Source organism: Phyllostomus hastatus, unplaced genomic scaffold (genome assembly GCF_019186645.2).
Source record: "Phyllostomus hastatus isolate PE091 unplaced genomic scaffold, TTU_PhHast_1.1 phas_scaffold_177, whole genome shotgun sequence".
Lineage (NCBI taxonomy): Eukaryota > Metazoa > Chordata > Mammalia > Chiroptera > Phyllostomidae > Phyllostomus > Phyllostomus hastatus.
Window position 1 is genome coordinate 1,612,788 of NW_025334012.1, and position 24,506 is coordinate 1,637,293.

At 36.9% G+C, this 24,506-nt stretch overlaps 3 protein-coding genes across 3 annotated transcripts; all 3 read right to left on the reverse strand.

Annotated features, from left to right (window-relative positions):
* Positions 1 to 583: 583 nt before the first annotated feature.
* LOC123831529 (olfactory receptor 10W1) lies at positions 584 to 1,528 on the reverse strand. The gene has a single exon (XM_045858418.1). The coding sequence runs from the start codon at positions 1,526 to 1,528 to the stop codon at positions 584 to 586; it is 945 nt and encodes a 314-aa protein (XP_045714374.1).
* A 10,762-nt stretch (positions 1,529 to 12,290) lies between these two features.
* Positions 12,291 to 13,233, reverse strand: LOC123831464 (olfactory receptor 5B12-like). Its single transcript, XM_045858343.1, is given in 2 exon segments — positions 12,291 to 12,504; positions 12,506 to 13,233. Coding segments are annotated over 2 exon segments (942 nt in total).
* Positions 13,234 to 21,697: 8,464 nt separating this feature from the next.
* LOC123831444 (olfactory receptor 5B3-like) lies at positions 21,698 to 22,648 on the reverse strand. Its single transcript, XM_045858319.1, has one exon. The coding sequence runs from the start codon at positions 22,643 to 22,645 to the stop codon at positions 21,698 to 21,700; it is 948 nt and encodes a 315-aa protein (XP_045714275.1). The 5' UTR covers positions 22,646 to 22,648.
* Positions 22,649 to 24,506: the final 1,858 nt, after the last annotated feature.

Consider the following 24,506-nt stretch of genomic DNA (forward strand, 5'->3'; position numbering starts at 1 on the left):
GCCTGCAACCCAGGCATGTGCCCTGACTGGGAATCGAACTGGTGACCCTTTGGTTCACAAGCTGGCACTCAATCCACTGTGCCACACCAGCCAGGGCCCAAGTGTTTTCTTTTGATAGAGCTAGTTTCACTGGTCTCTGATAATGCTGTACCTTCTTTTTGCCTGTGAGGGCTAGGGATTATAATGGCTTCCTATTATTATTGCTCGTATGTAAGAATGTTGCCAAACCTTAACTGTTCCTTCACTCATATTGCTGTGTATAACCCCTTTAGTACATTTTAAAAGTTAAAATCTACTGAATGGTATATCTGCCTCTATCTGGTACCTGAGATGCAGTCTTATACTTGTCACTTTCTATTATGTTATGCTCACTTGTTAATTTTTTTTTATAGAAGAGAAATTACTGAGTCTACTACAATGGGAGAAACATTGTAAAGGTCTCTGGTACACATAGCTAAACAGTATCTGAACAGTTTATACCATTTTAAAAGATCAGTTTTAACATTATCTGAGAGAAATCCCAATTGCACGGAAATTTGTATGGGTTGGAGCCAGACCCTTGCCTGATAGGTTGTACCCTCCCCTAGTTTTTCTGGGAGAGACAATTTCTGGTGAGAACTCTCTGTATGGTTGCCTTCATCTCACTGTTCCTTAGGGTATAGATAAATGGATTGAGCAGTGGAGTTCCCAATGTATATACCAATGAGATGAATTGATCCTGCTTGGGGTGGTAGCTGGAGCTGGGGTGTAGGTACATGAAGGCACAACAGCCATACTGCAGCAGGACCACAGTGAGGTGGGAGGAGCAGGTGGAGAAGGCCCGGTGGCGGCCGGCTGTTGAATGGATCTTGAGCACAGCAGCCACGATGAAGGTGTAGGAGGTGGCGATGAGGAGGAAAGGCACGGCAATGGCTAGTGTGGCTGCCACCAGCACTGAATGCTCATGGATGTGGCTTTTGGCACAGACAAGATGCATCACTGGCGGTATATCACAAAAGAAGTGCTCGATACCCCGAGTCTGGCAGAACGGCAGAGAGAAGATGAAGGCCACCAGTTGTAAGGACAGAAACAGGCCGATGACCACAGAAGCCACAACCGAGTAAACACAGAGAGTTAAAGTTATAATGAGAGGGTACCGCAAGGGGTGGCAAATGGCAACATACCGGTCATAGGCCATCACAGCTAAGAGGAAGCAATCGGCACTGCCAAGCCCAATGAAGAAAATCATCTGAGTGGCGCAGCCCAGGAGGGTGATACTCCGCTCCGACTGTAGGATGTTGGCCAGAATGTGAGGCACCACCACAGCCGTGTAGCATATTTCTATCCCTGAGAGGCTGCCCAGGAAATAGTACATGGGCGTGTGCAGGTGGGCTTCTGTCTGGATGGCCACCGCAATGAGGACATTCCCACTGATGATCAACGCATAAACCAGGCTGACTCCCAGGAAGGACAAGACGCGTGGCCCAGGATGGGAGGGATAGGCCAGGAACACAAACTCCATCAACACTGAGCAATTTCCCCAGGTCATGGAGCTAACAGGGTTTATCTGTTGTGAGTTCCTAGAACAGGAGAAATAATCTGACTGACAATATATTAGTTTACACTGTGAGCCATGAACTTTCTCACCAGAGCTGGAGTTGCAAACTAGAGTTAGAAAACTCTAGAGTTAGGAAAACTACTTGTCTTTTTCCCCCACTTTTACTAAGCATCTTCACATAAGTATGTAAAACCTAATTTCTAACTTCTAAGCATTGGGCTAAACTATGTAAAAATTTTTTGAGGAAAATAATCAGAGGAAATTTGTGGAATTCAAAGCCATTTTTTTGTAGAAATGGAATGAAAATTGAATTTTTTTCAGTAAAGTCACAGGGAAAGTATGAAGGAAGTTTTGGGTGCAGAGGTCATGACAGAGAAGGCAGAAAGCCATTCATTCATTTATTCTCTAATTCACTTATATTTACACTCATGCCCCTTCAGGTATTGAGTTGTATGTATATGGATATAACATTCAAAAGCTCATGATATATACAAAATATATTTTATACTATGAGTCCAAAGTAGATCAAGTCATGGAAATATATATATAAATTAGACAACTGAGTATTAGAGAAGAAATATATTTTCAGTTTTGGGCATTAATCCATAAGAATCATATGATTTTGCTCATCTATGGGATATAAAACAGCAACAAATGAACAGACATTTGGACACAGACAATCATTTGGCAGTTTCCAGAGGGGAAGGAGTTGGGGGGAGGTTAAAGAGACTAAAGAGAGTCAAGTACATGGTGATGGAAGGAGACAACTTTGGGTGGTGAATGAACAATGCAATATACAGATGATGTATATGAAACTTATGATGTATATGATGTATTTTGAAACTTATATATTGTTATTAACCAAAGTCACTGTCATACATTTAATTTAAAAAGTATTCATGGGAGAAAAGTCATGGAATAGTAAGGACATCTAAGGAAAAGAAAGTTATTGGAAAACATGATTAAAAGTGGGAAAGCATAAGGATGTGAGGGTCATGAGAAACATGGTTCAGTCTGGAGAGAGGGTAAGGTACTAACAAGATCCTAGAGGATTGAATATGAGGTGTAGAAGGGTAGGTACCACTCTCTAGACAAATGCAGCACTACTGGCTTGACAGCATCAGAGTTGTGCTTAAGAAAGATCAGTAGCTCTCTGCAGCAAAAGATATAATCAACAGGGTGAAAGGCAAACTATGGAATTGGAGACAATATTTAAAAACCATGTATCTGATAAGGGGTTAGTATTCTGAATATGAAAAGAACCTACAACTCAACAACAAAACAAACAATCCAAATAAAAATGGGCAAACACTTGACTAAATATTTGTCCATTGAAGAAATATACATGACCAATAAGCATATGAAGAGATGTTCAACAGCACTAATCATTATGTTAAGGCATATCAAAATCACAATGACTTATTCCCTCACACTCACTAGGATAGCCACTATAGAAAAATCACACAGGTGCTGGCAAAGATGTAGAACAATGGGAAAACTTGTGCATTATTGGTGCACAATATAAATGAACCAATATAAAATGGTTCAGCCACTATAGAACACAGTATGGAGGTTCCTTTAAAAATAAAAAAATGGATGTTAAATGAAATAAGCCAGCCACAAAAAGGAACATACAGCCAGATTCTACTTGCATAAGGATCTAAAGTAGTCAAATTCTTAGAAACTGAAAGTAGAATGGTGGTTGCCAGGGGCAAGATGGAGTGGGGAAAGGACAGTAGTTGTTAGGGTATAGAACTTCAGTTTTGGGACATAAAAATTTGTGGAGATTTCTGGTATAACAATCCATACGTGCTTAATAATACTGTGTTGTGTGCTTAAAAATTTTGAAGATAGAAAATTTTATGTTGTGCATTTAATTTTATGTCATGACCACATGAGCGTGCGCGTGCACACACACACACACACACACACACACACACACACAGCACAATATCCAAAATTGTGTATTCAGTAGGATTTTGAATCTGTAGGAAATGTGTAATGAACTAATATTGGAAGAAAATGTGTATATTTAGAGAGTGACTGTCCTAAATATTAAGAGCACTTAGGGTATAAATGACTCTGTTTTTTTTTCAATGGTTAACAAGGAGTATTCATTTCATTTGTTCTTTTTTCCTCTTCTGAATTTCAATAAAGATTTGAATTATTTTTAATGTCATTTCACACATTTGACATTGTATTATAACAAGCAGAGGAGGATCAGTGTATCAGTATGAAATTAAATAAACAGTTTAATTTCAAAACTGATAGTTTAAATACTCCTATCTTCTGGTTCTGCAATGCTTAGCAATATATAATTTCTCAGAGTCCCAGTTTCTTATTTTTAAAATTTATTTTTAAATTATAGTAGACATACAATAGTATATTAGTTTTAGGTATACAATGAAGAGATTAGACATTTATATACTTACACAATGATTACCCCAATAAGTCTAATAACCATCTGTCATATTATGATATTCTTTATTTTAAAACAAGAATAATAATTATATTTAGCTCTAGGGGTTGTTTGGATTAAATGAGATCATAATGTAAAGTATCTACCACAGTGCCTGGTTCACAGTAATAGTATCCTAGCTGCCTAATATCAGAAAACTATCATAATTATTTATAAGTTCAAGGGCAACTATCCTCCCTTATCTATATTTTATCTCCTTATATCTCCAAACTAACCATGTGCAAATTGTGAGCACTTAATAATAATGTGTTGAATGGGTAAATAAACTGAAAAACATGTCATTTATACTTTTCACCATTTTCTCTTTTAATTTTTAAGATTATTTCATAATCATTTGTTTAAAGACACTTATGGAAACAACTTTAGTAGACCTAATTATAGAAAGCATTTGGACTACACTGTGGAAAGAATCTTATCAGCCCATCACCCATGGACATAGCATATATAAGGCTACAACAGATGTCTGAGACTAGTCTACTATCTATATTATGATGGAAGGCTTTGAAATCTGTGTGATAATGATGACTTCTGAGAATTTTATTATAGTCAATCATACTCATCTTAATGGTGCTCTCCAGGATCTATAATGAAATACTTACATCAGAGCTATCATAGGTCATAAATTCTTGGCTTTGGAAAGGGCCTCAGAAATTGCTTACTTCAGTCCCCTATTAGATATTTGAATCATCAATAAAGTATCTGAACATCAGGTCACCTTCAGTGCCCAGGAAATCTCATTACCTCCTGGCTCTCTTGATCCATTGTTGGAACAAGTGCCCTAAAAGTTCTTCCTTGTAATCAGCTGGAACCTACCTGTGTTCAACTTCTATGTATTCATTTCATTTTAAACTATAGGGCAGTTACTACATGAAACAATTCAGATACTGAAGAGCCATTATTATGCAGTTCTATGTTTTCATCCTGATTTATTTAGCTATTCCTCATATGACATGGATTTGATATTTCTCACAATTTCAGCTCTGGAAATATTCTTCTATTAAATATCTTCATAAAAAGTGTCCTGCATGGAACAGATCTCAGAAATTGTCAGGATTAAAAAGATCTGGACATCATCCATATGGTCATGGGCAGTCTCTTTGATCTGGTAAAAATGAGATTAATTCACAGGTTTATGTTCAATTGTTAGATATTCTCCTCATTCTTTGTTATATAGCTTCTTAGATGCTAAAATTTCTAATCCTTTTTTCTGTGTTCAGAGTAGCAAAATATCACCCACCATTTTAAAAAACATTGGCATGTTCTAGTCTGTGGATATTGAGATTTTAGAAAATCTTTAATTTGTCCTTTCTGAAGTCATTCACATTTAATTTTTATGTGTTAAGTGCCAAGTATCACATACAATGGTGATCAAAATGGCACAGTCTGTGCTCAATGGATATTACATTGTAATAGGAAAGGCAGACACTGTTAATTAAATAATCTGATATATGTGTAGGTAGATATATGGTAGGTAATTGATACATCTGATTAAGTGCTATGCAGAAAAATAGTGTGTTATAAGACTTCACAACACAGGACCTGGCACAGTTGGCGATTAGGTGATTCTGAAAAGGCTTCTAGAAGAAGAATACTTAAACTTAGATCTAAAGAATGAAATTAATTAGGAGAAGACAGAGTAACAGGGTCCATATTCTGCACACATAAAATAATATAAACATGTCACTAACTTGCTATTTCAAGTTTTTTCTAAATATTTAGTAAAATATTTAAGTTCAAAAGCAGCCAACCTCTAGGTTACTAGAATATTCTGTCCTATTGCATAGGACAGAGGCAAGATAGGAATGCTTCAACATCATCCCCAGAAATCTGCACAGGCTGGCATCTGTTCATGAATCCATACCTATTATCTCAGTGGCTCCAAGTCATATCCCACATCCTCATCTTTCTTTTTGCCTCTCCATCCACTCCAGCCCAGTTGAAAAAGATTTTATGAGAAAAATTATACATTTGCATTCTGAAAGTCTAGGCTAAAACAGCCCTCCAACTGTCCAATTAGCATTATTTTAGAAGTGGGTTAGTAGATTTGGCATGGAAGAGACTCATGCTAGAATCTCAGTCTGCTGTTAATAATATTATATTCTGGGCAGATCAACTCATATTACTTTTGGTTTCCCCATATTTAAAAGATATAAATAATAATATTTATCTAATAGGGTTATGATTAGATTAAACAAGATAAAATGTTTAGAGCATGTGGCTTGATGTATAAAACCTATTGTTTGCATAACAAATGCTAATTCTTCCCTTATTTCTTTGAATCTCTGAAAGGGATTAATATTAATATTAATGCTAATTAATAATAATAATGTTAATATTAATATCTACTGTGTTGTCAGGATTAAATAATTTACCACATGAAAATAGGGTTTTATGAACTCAAGCCATATCAAAATTTATGTCATTTATTCTCTCAATATTTCTTTGACTGAGATTAGTTATTACCATTCTCCTCAGAAAAAGTGGGCTTCCAAGTAGATTCAGAGAACATACTGTAAGTCCTGGTCTGAACTAGTTCTGAAATACTGAAGTCTTGACCTGTAAAACCATTACTCACTTTTCTAAGTCAGTGTCAGTTGGTCCCTGGAACTTTGTACCAAGCAGGTAGAACAAGACTTTCTCTTGGCTCCAACTTGAAAAGGGGAAGGGGTATGTTGAGCCAGTCTTCTCAGTTATAATAAAAAAGAACAGGGCCTAACAGGGAATGTCTGACTGCTCTTGTGGATAGAGAAGGGAGGACTATGTGCCTGGAGAGACTACCCAGTGGAACTGAGACTTTAACTAACCTTTCTGAACAAATGCTGTGGAAGAAGTAAATTTCTTTGCCATCTAGAGTTTTGCCTCATAGGTTTCATTTCCCAGAAGGTGGTTTGGGTGATTGCTCATCTCCTCCCCTGTTGGCAGATAATTGCTCCAAACTAAAACTGTCCCTACACTTGGGATCCTCCGTCAGTGGAAGGTTTAGGATGTAATTGTCAAAGAAGATACCAGTATTAAACTCTTTAGCGAAATTCTCAGTAACTCCAAATAATTTTCTGAAAAATATGAAGTTCTCTAATCAAGGTTATCTGAGTCTTCTGTTTCAAGGCATTTACTCTCACAAGATTCTCATAACTGGGTTTAGCCTAAATTATTTTCACCCTGGAAAACTAAGACCATATTTTATATTTTATCTGGCTTCCATGGAACCTAGGATAGTGCTATATATTTAATAGTACCTCATTTCTATCTATTTAAGATTTCTTAAATCTGTCTGAGCAGAGACATTCTTATAGGTCTTAGCAAAATAGGTTTTTCCTTGAAAAAAATGTTGGTTGGTCATGTGTCTATAAATTTTTATAAGTCTGTGTGTGAATGTATGCTTCTGCATGCCCCATTTATTCAGAGGAAGTCCTCTGTGTGGGTCTAGAGTAATTAATATAGCTCTTCGATGTGCGTGTATGTACAAGATAGTCATATTCTCATCGCCAGGCAGGGTTGAGTTATAACATCTAGACTGGGGTTTGACTGGTTCTGTACTGACATTAATTCCAGAGACCCAAAAGTCACTGTAGTTCCCTAATCAGAGTAGGTGCTTATGGAGGCCAGGTAATCAATGAAGTTTTTAGTTCAGGTTCATTTCACATAATATTTGAGTGCACTTACCCTAGATATAGATTTGCCAGCCCTGTGCACAAAGCTTCTGTCAAAACTGCAGACTTACAGAATGTTTTGTTATAGTCATGGTATTCTAAACATCATTGCTTCTACCCAAGGAACTCACTTTATAGCAAATGAAGTTCATAAATGAGTCTGTACTCATGGAATTCACTGATCGTACCCTGTTCTCCACCACCTGGCTTGATGGAGTCATGAATGGCTTTTTGAAGACAGCTAAAGTCCTAGACCCTTTAGGAATGAAGGTTTGGGTCACTCCACTAGGCAAAAAACAATGATATGTTGTGAAACTTTTCGATGACAAAAAGAACATGGACTGGGTATTGGAAAAATGAATTATAAATACCAGTTTTGAGCACATGACCTATTGTGGAAATGAGGACTGCAAATGTTACACATTTATTTTCCTTTTTATGAATAGGTATGTATGTATGTATGTATATATATATGTGTTTTCTTCCCTATCCCCTTATGCATGACATAAGATATGTTGACTTTGTATTACAGTATTTAAATACTGTTAACTCTACAACAGTAGAAGGGTGAACTTCACTCAAAGGCTTTTCATCCTCTTCTGGGGATAGGGTTGGGGTGTTTTCAGTTATATGCAGGATAATTATATCAGGTTAGGCAGAAGTATGACTTTGTTATTGTCTTTATTGCAGATCAATGCCAAGCTAACAAAGGGTGGATTATGACTTCTAGTTTTATGTGTCAACTTGCTAGTCTGTATGTGGTACCCAGTTGTTTCGTCAAACATCAGTCAAGAGGTTGCTGTCAAGGTGTTTTTTAGATATGATTAACACTTAAGTCAGTAGACTTTGTGTAAAGTTTACCCACTGCAGTGTCAGTGGATCTTAGCCAGTCACTGAAAGATCTGAAGAGAATAGACTGAGATACCCAGAAAAGGAAGAGATTTCACTTCCAGAATGCCTTTGAACTCAAGACCACAACATTGATGCCTGCAGGAATTTCTAGCTTATTAACCTTGGTTGGACATTTTGGACTTGCCAGGCTCCATAATCACATGAGCCAATTCCTTAAAATAAATCTCTCCTTTTATATATGTACTTCCTGTTGGCTCTGTTTCTCTTGAGAACCCTGACTAATGCAGGGGATGACTTCTAGAAAGTTTGACCCTGACACTTGATGAGCCACTCGCATCTGACAACTTGGGGGGCTTATGTTAGAAATCTAATTAATTAATACACATTAATTTTTGAAAGATCTCTGAAGATGTTTTCTTACCTCTTTGCAATTCACTTTATTCCATCAGCCATCAAAGAAAATTCATACAGGCAAAAGAGATTTTTTTTGAAATGCTGAAAGTTTCTGCCATAGATGATTAAGGGAGTTCTGGAATGCTTTCTGACCCTATGCATCCTGTTCTTTAAGGATGGAGTGAAATAAGAATACATGAGCTTCAGATGTGAGCAATCCCCTAGAAATGAAAAGTGACCAGTAGTTGATACCCTTGTAATATTTGGACGCGGGTGGCAAAGAGTGTGCTGGTGTTCAGGAAGTGACTCATATGTTGGAATGCCATCCTTGGACTAGGGCAAGGTAAAGAGAGCTAGCAGGAAAGTAAGGGTACTATGAGATCATCCTAAGCCAAAGTCCTGCATGGAGGGGCTAGGCTCCACTTCTGCATTCTCCTCTTTACTCTGAGGCTATTCTTGCCTGATTTAGCTAGACAATCTAGTGCCCTGTAGCGTGTCTTAAAATAATGGGTCTTAAAGAGGAGAAATTTCCTCAGTGGTCTTTCTTAAAACAAACCCAAATAAAATCATATTTGGAAAAAATTTCCTGGGTTGATCAACTGTGACAAAGCTACTGGGCAACTTTCCACATGATGCTCACAGGTAACTCCTCTCTGGGGACCACGGGCTGGTGTCTTCATTCCTATCTATACCTGATAGGGACCTCTAGATTTTGTGTTCTAGCAAATCTAATCACTAGGAAATATTCATGAGTTGTTATAAGTGGTTGGATTAGATGATGTTCATGGTTCCTTCTAACCTCAGAACACTAAAATTTCTATTTCTTTCTGTTGGAGTGGATTTATGCCCTATTTATCACTTCTAGCTTTCTCATTTCCTCTGTCATTCACATTTATATTTCTCTCTGCTCAACCTGTCCTAGTCCTACTAATTTCTATGATGATAACTATAATTTTAATTCTCACTCAACCAGGTTGTTTTACTTGCTCCTTTATAGTTACCTCCCTTTAATTTTATATACTGTTTTACCCCTGATTTTGCTAACAGAATTTCCACTTTCAACCTCTTCATTTAATCCTTTAATTTGTCAAAAATCTTTCATTTAAATCAGAATTTTCAGAGGCTACATATAAAACAACAACAAAGTAACATAAGAACTTGACTATTTTTTATTACAGTGGTCAATTGAAAGAGCCTTTTTTTGACTTAGGAAAAATATAGATGACTCATACATGAAGCAAGTGCATATAGAAGTTAAGAAAACATTATCTCTTCTTACCATTTCTAGCACTACATTTTCTGCAAATACCAGATACTTTACAATATCCATAATGCTTTTAATATAACATCATTAATTATGTTCACGAGCAATTATAAGGACCAAATTGTCTTGCTTGGTAGTGTAAAACCAACCTAGTAATCTATACAAAAATAGCCCAGAATGGGTAGTATTTGTGATAAACCAAATATTGATTGTTAGCCATCTAGATAAATTTTGAACTATGAAACTAGATGAAATCCTTTAGAAAGTGAGATGTGTGGTCTTCAACCCTCCTAAAAGTAGATGTTCACGGGAGCAGGTTAATTTTCCAGCTTAGTCTCTTTATCGAAGTGAAGCTCTTCACTATGTAGTACAAACTTCTCGAAAACAGGGATGACAAGTCTCCCCAGATAATCTGGGCTTTGTTGTAAGTAGTGGCAACACAGAGAGAACACAATGGCTCTGACCCTTTTATTTACCTGTGATGGCCTCAGAAGCCTATGTGGCTTAATGTGCTCCTACTTAAAATTGTGGTGAGTGATGGGGAGTCCTCAGAATATCAACATTAAAGGAGATTTAAACAGTTTTAAGGAAAATGCTAGGTCAATATCATTTCAGCTTTTTCATGTCTCCTTCAGTCTTTCTAATTCTTTCATAACAAAGATAACTGTGTTATGCTGAGAAGACTAGTGGTCCTTGATAAAAGAGATTTAAAAAAATTTTAATACCTTTATGCCCACTACAGCATGGTATAGGGTCAAACAATTGCTAGTTGAACTGAACTGGGAAGGATGCATTGCTTTAGGCTAGTGGTTCTAGGTTGCATGAATCCAGTGGTTCTCAGTGCTTTAGAATCACCAGGAGGTCTGCTTAAAGCACAAATAGTAGGGCTGTACTCCTAGAGTTTCTGATTCTGTAGGTCTGGGTGGCAGAGTTCCTATAACAGACATTTATGAAAAATTCTAGGTGATGCTGATGCTGTTGGTCTTGTAATGATGCTTTTGAACCACTGTTCTAAGGTGACAGTTCTCAAAGTGTTATCTGCGCAACAACCCCATCTGAAATGTAGGGGAAGTTTAAGCACACAGGCAGTCCTCCCCACTCAGCCTCTCTTATATGAACTTTATCTTTTAGAACTCAGGTGAGAAATAAATATGGATATATTTTTGCCTTCTGAACTGTGTTTTTCTCTCTGAAATTGAGGAACCAAATACGTTTTGCTTATATGGTACCCCTCATCACTCAAACTCACCATTGGCATTCTTGCTATCTCAATTCAGGATTCAGGTATACGTGGCTAATGAGTGAACATTATACAAATTTCCAGCCTCTGCCCGAAGTATACTAAGTTAGATTATTTGGAATTAGATCCTAAGATTCTACATTTCAACACTCTCAAAATCATTCTTAAGAGCGTGAATGTTGGAGAACCAAGCCTTTATGCTATATGCAAGAATCATGGCACTGGCTGGTGTGGCTCAGTGGATTGAGCACTGGCCTGCAAACCAAAGGGTCACCAGTTCAATTCTCAGTCAGAGCACATGCCTGGGTTGTGGGCCAGGTCCCCAGTAGGGGGTGTGTGAGAGGCAACGGCACATTGATGTTTCTCTCCCTCTCTTTCTTCTTTCCTTCCCCTCTCTCTCTTCTTTCCTTCCCCTCTCTCTATAAATAAATAAATAAAATTTAAAAAAGAATCATGGAATTATTTTGAATTTTAGTAACTAAAAACGTAACTGTGGTGTCATATACTTATGAGGTTTACCTACAAAGCAATTTAGACTTTAGACCAATAGAGTGGTATAGTGTGGGATTCTATAGTATCTAGGATTATAATCTTGATCTTAAGAAAGAAGAAACATTGTATTTCTGGAAAAAGACCTCCAAAATTTCTCCTACCTAGTCATAGTCCCAAAGCATGAATAGATCTAGCCTCATTTGGAGAGAACTGCTCAGAAAAATTAAAGATAATAAATAATTAGCATAGCCAACTTTATTTATGAAATAAGGAAATAAAGGTTTACTTCTCTTTAAAAAAGACAAGAAATAATTAAAGTTCAAAAAATACTTATAGGCACTAAAGCCTATTAAAAGTTTCAATGCTTTGCAAGCTATTTCCAGTTAGTAGGCTGAACCCAATGAAGACTTTGCTTTTCCAACCACCTTTTTGAATGCACTCTTGACCTCTTTGTTTCTTAGGCTGTAGACCAGTGGGTTCAGCATGGGGATGATCATGGTGTAAAACACAGATGCCATTTTGTCTGTGTCCATGGAATGACTAGAACTTGGCTGTAAGTACATGAAGATGATTGTCCCATAGAAAATGGAAACTGGCTAAGTGGGATGCACAGGTGGAGAAGGCTTTCTTCTGTCCATCAGTTGAGTGCATCCTCAGAATTGCAATGAAAATGAATAGGTAAGAGCTCAAGATAACCAAGAGAGTGAAAAAGACATTGAATGCTGCCAACGTGAAGAGCACAATCTCATTTGTGTTGATGTCAGAGCAAGAGAGAGCCAGCAGTGGGGGAATGTCACAGAAAAAGTGATTAACAACATTGGAATGACAAAAGGAGAGGTGGAAAGTGAGGGCAACATGGATGGAAGACTCAAAGAGTCCACAGATGTAGGGTCCAGTGACCAGTAAGGCACACACAGTGCTTGTCATGGTGGTGGCATAATACAGGGAATTACATATCGCCACGTGGCGGTCAAAGGCCATTGAGGCCAAGAGGAAACTTTCAATAGTGGCAAAAGCTGCAAAGAAAAACATCTGAGTAGCACATGCATTGTATGATATCATCTTATCTCCTGTGAGAAACCCCACTATTACCTTGGGAGTGACAGCTGAGGCATAAACACAGTCAACCAGGGAGAGGTTACTGAGAAAAAAGTACATGGGAGTGTGGAGTCGAGAGTCCAACAGAATCAACATGATCATCCCCAGGTTTCCAATTAGTGTGATGAGATAGATGAGGGAGAAGATTATGAAGAGGGGGATCTGCATCTCCAGGGCATCTGTTAACCCCACAAGAATGAACTCAGTCACCTCTGAAATGTTCTCCATGAAAGTTGTTTGGGAATCACCATGAGAAACACCTATGAAAAAATGAGCCCACACAAAATAATGTTAGTTGATGATTATCATGAATATTGAAGTGTCAACCGTGTCTCTTGGTCACATATGTCAGCTTCCTGTCAAGATCAAGAGCCGTGTGCAAGTAGTGGGACTAAATGGTGGTTTGGATTGGATTGAATGAGGTTGTTCATCTAGATGAGGTACAGAAGGACACTGGAATGTCCCTGTTAACTTTGGCTAACATATTACAACTCTGGGACACATTTCAGCTTGCTTGCTGTGTGGTATATTCTATTACATAAAGCCACAGAGAACTTTTTTCACTACTTGCCATATCTTGCAAGTACTTTTGTCTAAGATATACATAAAAAGGTTAATTAACAGAAAGTAAAATATAAGAAACATTTAATTGGTCATTGGTATATGATGCTGACAAGTCCTGTCAAATGCATTTCCCATTTCTCAGTGATGCCTCACCAGCTTGTTAATAATAGCTGAAGACACACAGTGATTTGGAGCCCTGCTTTAGGGTCACCCACACTTTTCTTTCTCACTCACCAAGGTTACTATTACCACAGCTACTATTTTACCAGGCAAGAGAAACATCATGGATAAAAGCATGAAGTGGTAAACACAATTGTGTAAACAGGCAGTTATAAGCAGATAGGTATTACTGGTTGGTAAAATACATGGCACAATCAAAATCTCAATTAGGGTGTAATGTGAAAAGGTAATTGGTAGAAACAAGAGAGATACAAATTGAACCCTGAAAGAAAGAAAAAAAAATGTGTCAGGTTATAGGTATAATACAGTCATTTAGAAGAAGAGCCCAAGGTGACTGTTACTAACAAGAATATACTTTTTTTCAGTTGTACAAATGTGTCACTCACTGATTGGCAATTTAGATGGAATGCAACCTTGGGAACACTACTTAGACTCTGTGAATCTCTGTCATTGTCTATGAAATACTCAGTTCATGTACTAACCGATGTGTTATTATACAGAGCTGTAAAGATGAAATTAAATGACATGTGGAGCCTACTAACATGATGCCTGGTACATGGAATGTTAGCTCACTCTCCTCATTTTCCTCTAGCTAGTTTTGCACATAAACCAGCTCTGTGCCAGGAACTGATGTTACATGATTCCTGACTTTATAACAGGGTAGAGACAAAGAGGTATACAAATTAACCTCCCAAAGTGTTTAGTGCTATAATAAAAGTGTGTAGAAAGTGTTACACAATGACCATAAAAGTACCCAGAATATACCAGAACACCCTACTGACAATGAAGTTACTTCTTCCTGAGGCTGGTTTATCAATTCTTATGTCTCTGCTTGCCAGAGTTGCCAGAGTTGATCCAAATGCATAAACATGAATCTGGTTAAATTACTTCTTAGAAAAGGTTAATTTCTGTATTGTATTGATGTTTGAGACTGGCCAATATATTGACTAAATTTCTTATCTATACTGTTTGTAGGTACAGAAGCACACAAAACTGCTCCTTTGATCCAGCAGTTCAGAGGTGGTGTGGTGTGGGTAGGAATGTATTATAAACACAAGGCCAGTTTTAATCCTATTTCTATTTATAATCAGCTGGGTGTAGGTCTGCCAGTTGGTGGGATCTTTTTAAATTTATTTTATTTTTATTTTATTTATTTCTATTTTTTTATTGTTTAATTACAGTTATCCCCATTTCCCTCCATTGCTCTCCCCTGACCTGTCCCCCATTAAGTCCTCCCTCCCCATTTTCCTTGTCCATTGTTCCTTTATACATGTTCCTTGACTTAACCCTTCTCCTTCTTTCGCCAAGATCCTCTAGTTCCCTCATTGACTGCTATCTTGCTCTGATGTGACAATGAATATAAAAGTTCTTTGTGACAAGCATAAGAGATACTAACATTTTATGTATTTTATTTTATTACGATTATTTTTTTTACTGTGTGTTAGGCATGGTTCTAGGTGCCAGGAATATAGAAATAAGTGAAATAAATGTTGCCCACATTATCATTCATAATACGATTATTAAAAAAGTTTAAGAATTATTTGTAGTTCTTTTTGTCCTTGTGTATCCACCAGGATTGATTCATGCAAGATTCATTCTAGTGAACTGTTAGCTGCTTGACACAGAAACCTCATAAACACTTTGGGTCTATACCAGGGCCCTCTGAGTAAGTGTATGAAAGTGCATAACCAAAATCAGGTAATCTAGGCCATTACTTTCACAGACTAGTTCATCTCTTCTTGGTTACCAAAAGACATTTAGCTAACAATAATGACTGTTCAAACTTTGATATTCCTAAAGAAAATGGCTTTACATTTGAGACCCTCAAATAAATGTTGAAAGTCCTAGGATCTCTGAAATTGAGAGAGATGGTATTTGCACTACTCATGATGGTTCATTCTAAATAAAAAAAATTAGGAGGTGCAATCTCCCTGTGGAATCTAACCATCACCTGACCACTTATATAAGACCTCTGATTGCAGCGAGCATGGAAATCCGGATGCTGTAGAGCAAGCAGCATAGTAGAGTGGAAAGAGCAGTGGACTAGGAGTGACAAGACAACTAGCTAACAGGGTGTCTATGATCTAGCCATTTAATCTCTCTGGGCTTTATCTTCCTCATTTGCAAAATAAAAACTGTAGGCTCTTTTAGCACCCCTTCCCATTCTAATTGACTAGGATTGTATATTTCTTGATATTTATCTTTGTCCTAGGAGTAGACAAATGAAGCTACAAACGAAGGAGTATGGAAAACTTTCATACATAGGTTGTAGAGAGAAGTCCACATCCAGGAAAGCATCCTGGTGAAGAAACTCCTTCCCTACCTGTAGGCCTTTCTGTCATGGAACATAACTTGGGCTTGTGCTCTTGCAAATACCAAGGTGGAGACAACTACGTTTTCACACAGCAATTCTTAGGGGAAGCACTTAGTATCACATGAGTGGCTATCTCATGAGGCTTCTGATCCCAGATTGGCCCTCCTAATTTTGTACCTGACTGGAGATATCAGAAGGTAATGTTTGTATGTATTTCAGCTGAGAGTGCTTATGAAGAAATGGTGGGGGATTGGGGAGGTGATGGAAGCTTAGAGGAAAGAGCCTCCACTCATCAAATCAGCAGTGCTACAGCCAAGTTAGGTGACAAAAATTAAAACTCACTAAAATTTTTGGTTCAGGTGATGTAGAACCTCATGCAAGCTTCCTCATACCTAAATATTTCTTAAAAGCCTAGATATCTCCATAGGAATTTTTTTTCAAACAAAATATACCCATTTTTCTTACCATTACAGACTTGGCCTAGGGGTATTTGGGGGCATTCTTTTCCTTATTTTAGAACTAAGGGGATGGATCCATTCTTTCTTCTGTGTAGGCATCTCTGACCCAGAGCACCCAGCAGAATTAACTTTTATCAGTGCAGTCCAGCGCAGTTGTTGTAAGTGTGGGCTGTGCAGTCACGTGACCAGCCCTCAAATTCTGGTTCTGTCATTTGTCACAGGGTGAACTTGCTCAAGGTCTTTAATCTCTCCAAACTTGAGTGTGTCACCTAGGAAGAGAAGCATCATAATATTGTATATCTTTCATAGGAGAGTCCTAAAGGTTAAGTGAGATGACATATACACAAAGCTGAGCATGATGTCTAGCCCATGTCAAGAGATAAATAAGCATTACTATTTTAACATTAATAAAAAATGACATATCATTTGGAACAAAAATAGTGGTGCTCAAACACTACAGGTGCTGCTCTACCCATTTTCTTGCCCACTTGTAGGCAGGTACAGCCATAAACTAGTTCTGTATAATGGGCTGGAGAAGGAATGATGTTTGTCATTGCTGGGTTGATGTATAGGAAAGCCAGTGCACAACTGTTTATTGCCTCTCCCTCTGCCATGGTAACTCAAGGGGCTGCATGTTCCAGAGGCTGAAGCTAGAAGTGGCAAAGCCTCTATTGGCCTGGTGTTTGAACACACACATGGAGAGAGACCGCTGCTTTCCTGGATGACCTGGGATGCACAAGCAGTAGCAGAAGTAGGATAACTAACTGTTGGTTGTGTTAAATCATAGGACTTTGGGATTTATTTGCCCCTGCAACATGATATAGTCCTTCCTGTCTAATACAAAAACATATGTAATAAGCAATGCATGTTTTGTTGTCTGTGGGGATTAACTCATTTTCTAGAAGGTACTCTCTGATGTACAAATATTTTAATGGATGGAATTCAATATACCTACTTTTCTTTTATTGTTTGTACTTGTAGTGTTGTATATAAAGGCTTTGCCCAACCAAAGTTTACAAAGATTTACACCTATATTTCATCCTAAGAGTCTTAGAGATTCAGCTTTTACACTTGGGTTTACATTCTGAATGCATTTTTGTATGTAATATGAAAAAAGGGGTTCAATTTCATTCATTTTCTTTGCAATAGTTTTACTGAGATACAATTAACATAACATAAAATCCACCATGTTAAGTGTCCAATCAGTGTTTTCTTCACATTCCCAATGTTTTCAACCATCACAAATATCTTATTCCAGAACATTCCTATCACCACAAAAACAAACCCCATATATCTGAGTTATTACTCCCATTTCTCCTTTCCCCAATCCCTTCTATCAATAAATAATCACATTTTATTGGTTTATTTATTCTAGATATTTCATGAAAGTGACATCATACAGTATTTGTCCTTTAATGTCTGGCTTCTTTCCCTTGACATGTTTTGAGGTGCTTCAATGTCATAACATGTTTCAGTACTGTGTTCCTTTTTTATGGCTGAATCACACTCCATTGTATGGATATACCATCTTTGATTCAATAGTTTATGAATAATGGGGTCTTTTAACTTTTTGGCAATTTCCAATAATGCTGCTATGGATATTAATATACAAGTTTTTGTCTAAACATATGTTTTGAATTCTTTGTGCATGTATACCTAGAAGTGAAATTGCTGGGTCACATGATAATGCTATGTTTAACTTTTTGAGAACAGCCAAACTGTTTTCTCTCTCGGCAGCACCAGTTTTAATTCCTACCAGCAAAGTATTGAGGTTACTTGTCCATAACCTCTCCAAAATGTGTTCTTTCTGATTTCTTTTTCCACAGCCATTCTACCAGGTATAAATTGATATCTTATTGTGTTTTTTTATTTGTATTTTTCTAATAACTGCAAATGTTGTGCCTTTTTTTTCTGTACTTATTGGAGGTTAGTGTATCTTATTTGGAAAAATGTCTATTCTAATATCTTGACCATATTTAAGTTGGGCTATTTATCTTTTTAATATTGAGTGATAAATGTCCTTTATTATTCTAGATACTCGTTCTTTATCAGATATGTGAACAATGATTTTTTTCTCATTATGTGGGTGGTCTTTTCACATTCTTAATAATGTCCTTTGATGCATAAAATTTTATATTTTGGTAAAATACAATTTCTTTATTTTCAACTTAATAAAAATTTATTATTTTTTATTGTTGTTCAGCTACAGTTGTCTCCATTTCCCCACCAACAATGCCCACAGCCCAGCCACTACCACTCCCCACCCTTCATTTTATTCTTCTACAATTTCTTTATTCTTTCTTTGCTTGCTTGTGTGTTAGTGTCACATCTAAAAAATGCTTAGTTTTTCAACATAATCAACATTTGACTAAATTTGGAGAATACAGACCTAAATGAGATGACATCATTTGTCTCAAAGTACTCACTATTCAGTAGTACAGTAACTATAAATACAAACCAATATGATTAATAAGTCTCCCATAGTCATATAGAAAAAAGTGACAATATAGAGGAACATATAAAAGGGAGGTAGAAAATGAAATGGAAAGTAAAGGAAACTAAATTTTTTAATATCTATTCTGTTTAAGGCACTGTGCTATGTTTTGGTTTAATAAGTATATAATTTTGTGAGATAGGCATTATCCTTCCCAGTTGAAAGCTCAAGACATTTAATTAATTAACTTGCCCACTATCAAACAGCTGGTTGGAATGGAATTCAAAACATTCAATATGTTTTCTGTCTCCAAAACCTATGCTAATTTTATTTGTGCTAGCCATTTCAGTTGTGATTTTGAGATTGGGGGAGGATTCACAAATAAACAATTCTGATATTAAATTGTGTTAGAATGGTCTGTCAGTTTTTCTCAATATATAGCCTCTCACTACTGATTTACTTCTAACAGCATATAGACTGACTTATGGTAAACTTTCTAATATTAGTTAGTATAAATAATACTAGGTGCCACACAAGCAAACTCTAATATTTCACTGCCAAGGTCACACAGGTTGTTCAATTAGTTGTTTTATGGGTGATAATACAGTCATTCACTAACCTAAACTTTTTCTACTCAGTGATTTTTGCCGTTCTAGTGGTTTAAAACCTCTCTTTCCAGCTGATGACAAAGAATGAGAGTGACAGTCACTTCAGTGTCTCCCCATATGCCACTTGTGCCCTTCCAGCTGTTGCCCTAGTGCTGAATCCCAGAGGGAGTGAAAGTCTTAAGTCTGTTGCATGCCCTTTAAGAGGAGTCTCCTAAGAATCCTGCAGTTTCTTCCACTGCCCTAACCCCCACTGGTTTTTACAGCCAGAACTTATGGGGACTTACCTTCCTAGGGCTGGAACTCTGGGCTTGGTCATCTTCACTGCTGTTGGGATTTCTCACTCCTGAGGTATCCCTCCCAATTTATACTCACTCCATGTAGATTTGGGACCACCCATTCCGCATCTCTGCACCTGTCTGCGCATCTCCACATCTCTGCCCTTCTTATCTATTTGGGTGAATGTGGCTTCTGTAAGTCCTTGGTTGTTGGACTTCCATGTAGCTTGATTTTCTGACCATTCTTGGTGATATTTGCCTTGTAGTCCAGTTGTAATTTTTTCTGCAGTTGTTTAAGGAGGTGAGAGGTGTTTACCTATGCCCCCATCTTGATCAGAATTCTCAAGATCTTTATGAGATGTGATTTTCTTCCTCTGGACATAACTCAATTTTTCAGTTTTCCTTGGGGCTTTGTTCTAACTACTTGAATGCATTTTTTCTTATTCATTATTCTTCAGTATCACCTCTGAATCATACCAAACACAAAACTGTCCCACAAAAAATTAACAAAGCTCATACACTTGCAACAAAGGAAACCTCTTTAGTACCTTTCATTTCAGTGGAGTTCAAGTTGTTAAAAAGAGATTAAGTTTACTGAGTAACATGAATTAACACTAAGTCATTGCATGATTAGCAAATGTTTTATTAAGATTTTTTTGGAAGTGGGAGAGATGTTTTACTTGTCTTTAGTTACCTTTGTTGATTGCTGGTTGACTGCAAGTGTACAGGCAAAAAGTTTGAAGAACTTCAAAAGAAGAAGAACTGGTTAGTGTTAGTATAGAAAGTTTGTTGAGACTACTAAATTTCTGTGAAAAGTTGGGGTCTTTTTCTAGTGGATATTGGTCAGTATTCTCCCCTTGAAGTGTACAGAATTTCTGGAGCTTATTTCCACCCATACAGTTTGAAATTTCTGGAATTGTTTCAATGCACATTAAAATTATTTTTAAATCAAGTCTCAAAGCTTGATTTCTAGTGAAAGAACCAGATTAAACTAATGCTCAATAGGACATTCTGTTCAAGTTGAGAAAAATAGATGAACAGGTGAATAAATGAATTCAAAAGTTTAACGTTGATGATGACTATGAGGAACAGAGCAGATTCAGGGTAAAAAAAATCCATGGATGGGAGTGACTATTTTATAAAGTAGTCCATGGCAGTCCTCTACAACCTCTCAGAGTAGGTAACATGGAACCAGCAATTGCAAATGAGTGTGGGAATATCTGTGTAGAGGAAACAGAAAATACAAAGAAGCTGAGACAAGGGCAAGTAGTGGGGAGGAGAGAGCAATGTGGGGGAAATGAGACAACTATAATAGAACAATTAAAAAAAAAGAAACCAATGTGAGTGAAGTGGGGTGAATGGTAGGAAAGTGATAAGATATGACCTAGCTTAACAAAAGTATAAATGAGTGAGTGGCATTAACCATTTCAAAAATAATTATTATTAACTTCAGTGCAATTTTTAAAACAAAATGTGAAGAATTGGTACTCAGAGATTAAGGTTAAAATGACTTAACCATATCTCATTTATTCTAACATGGGTATTCACCTTTGGGAACTTTCACATGCACATGCTTTTTCTCCCCCAATCACTCAGCAATGACTGAAACATTAATTTATTAAGCTGTTATAATTATTTAGTGCTGAATAAAATGTGCCAACAAAAACATGCTTCATTAATTAAACTGCATTTCAAACAATTATTATATTTTTCTCCATTTTAGAATATTGGAACTATTCCTCAACAAAAGAAATAAATAACATTAGATAAACTTTTGTTCTAATATCTCAAATGTTCATTAACACTTGAGTTATATCATGGAATAAATCTAAGAGGAATGAAATAACTTATTGCAGATTCTATGTATTACAATAAAACAGAGACAGTTTTGCCTTCTCAACAACTTTCTTGAATGCACTCTTGACCTCTTTATTCCTCAGGCTGTAGACCACAGGGTTCAGCATGGGGATGACCATGGTATAGAACACAGATGCAATTTTGTCTGTGTCCATGGAATGACTGGAACTTGGCTGTAAGTACATAATAATGATAGTCCCATAAAATATGGAAACTGTAACAAGATGAGAAGTACAGGTAGATAAAGCCTTCTGGTATCCCTGTCTTGAGTGCATCTTCAAAATGGTAATAAATATGAACAGGTAGGAAATCAAGATAACAAAAAGTGCAAGAAAGATATTAAAGCTTGAAATAAAAATAAGAATCAGTTCAATGATATGCTTATCAGAACAAGTCAGAGTCATGACTGCTGGAACATCACAGAAAAAGTGATGGACCACATTGGACTCACAGAAAGAGAGGCTGAAGGTGACCCCAATGTGGATGCAGGCATTCAGGAACCCACAGACATAGCAACCTATGGCCAGACATGCACACACACCTGTTGTCATGGTGGTGGTGTAATGCAGGGGTTTGCACACTGCTGCATAGCGGTCATAGGCCATGGAGGCCAAGAGGTAATTTTCCACAGTGGCAAAGGCTGCAAAAAAGAACATCTGAGCAGCACATGCATTGTAGGAGATGACCTTGTGTCCTAGAAGAAATCCAGCCATGACAGCAGGAGTGACAGCTGAAGAGTAACACAAATCTGCCAGAGACAAGTTACTGAGGAAAAAGTACATGGGAGTATGGAGGTGAGAGTCCAGCAGTATCAACAGGATCATCCCCAGGTTCCCAATCAGAGTGATGTGGTAGATGAGGGTGAACGTGATAAAGAGAGGGACCTGTAGTTCTAGGGAATTGGTTAGTCCTAACAGGATGAATTCAGTCATTTCCGTACTGTTCTCCATGGATGTGATTTGAGAATCACAAGATATCTGTAGGAAAAAGAAAAGAACAGAGGGATGAACAAAGAATTGTTTCAGAGAAATAATGCATAGCATTATTTTGTTACAGCAATAATTTGTTTTTTAATATCCTCCATTTCTACAGCATGAGAAAGACAATGCAATTTAGTGGATAACTGATCTATACAGGAATAGGCTTTTGTAGAGGATGATTCTTCACAAATCCTTTTCCCAACTTTTTAATTTTATATATGAGTAAACCCAGTTAAAAGAAAAAGTAAGGAACTGTTCAAGGTCACATGCCTGAAATGGATTTATTGTCCAGACTAAAGTCTTTGAGTCTACTAATAGCTTACACTTCTATAGTGCTCATTTATATTCATTCGTTACTCTCATATCCTAATTAAATTAATTAGTTTTTAAGCCCATATATATACAAGGTAACTTGGCAACCAAAGTATTGAGTAATTTATTCAGGTATACATGATAATTAATAGAGCATGCTTTAGACCCAATCAGAATGGTTCCCAAACTAAATGCCATTAGTAAATTTGAATTGATTTAAAGTTTGCTTAATTTATATTTTTAATGATTGAGTCCATTCACCAAGTTTAATGTTTTGGGTTGCCCAGTAGACTAATTCACAAGTGTATGCATATAATGATGCAGTCAGATAAATGCAGTATGAGAGATAAATACAACCAACAAAAGTAACTCTAAAGAGAAGGTATAGAACTGGATATAAAATATTGGGCTTGGTGGTGATGTGCATATACTTTCCCCTATATGCCCTACCATTTATCTGGGAGATACTGGTCCTAAATGAAGTTTCTTGAGCCTCATTTTATTCATCAGTAAAATGAAGGTGATATCAGAACCTGTGTCAAAATTATTGTGAGAATTAAATGAAATAATCATGGCAAACAGTTCACACAATGGGAGGTTCAATGCATTCCTTATTTGTGTCATCTTTAGAATGGAAAAATGGTGTTTGTTGGTTTAGGAAAGATTACGTAGTAACATGGGAGGCTTAAGGTGTGCATGGCTTTAGTCTTTGATTTGCACTTTTTTACACAATGGAACCACTCAGTTTTTTTGTTTGTTTGTTTCTTCCAGTATGTCTCACTCTGTCCTACCTCTTCCATATCAGTGACTTTGTCAAGCATTTGTTGTGAGAACCCAGGGATCTCCAAGACCATTTTTTGCTTAATTCTTTTTCCATTTGATCCACAGTTTAGCTTGTGTTGAAAGACTCCTATTATATCTTAGACTCATTTTTACTGTCGTCACTTTCAACACTTAGCAAGGTCACAAAGACTGAGGGCTGAGAATTTATGTCTGCAGAGTCAACTCTAGTTCTGCAGATTATTCATGAGTAAGCACAATGTTTCAAATCTTATATACGTAATTGAAATCTTTGGAAGGACGTCCATTTTCTGATAAACTACTGTTTTCTACCATCTTCCTCTTGGCCCCTCCACACATTATTTTACTTGTCTGAAATTTGCAGTATTTGTGTTTGTAAGCACATCACTCAGGCTGTAGGTTTTTGTTTAGCATTTGCTAGATTTTATTAAGACTGGTATGTTCTTATTAGACCCACATGGATAATCTAGTATAAAATCTTTAACTTAGCTACATTTGTGCAATACCTTTTACCACATAGAGAACACAATCACAAGTTCCAGGGATTAGAATGTGAGTATAATTGAACATAATTATTAAGACTACCACAATGGAAATAAAAAAATATATATATAATAAGTAAATTATCTATAGAGTTAGAGATTTATGAAGCTTAGGCATCTTCACAGATCACAAGGTCGACTTCCTAATTGTGTATATTAATCAACAGAAGAGCAGA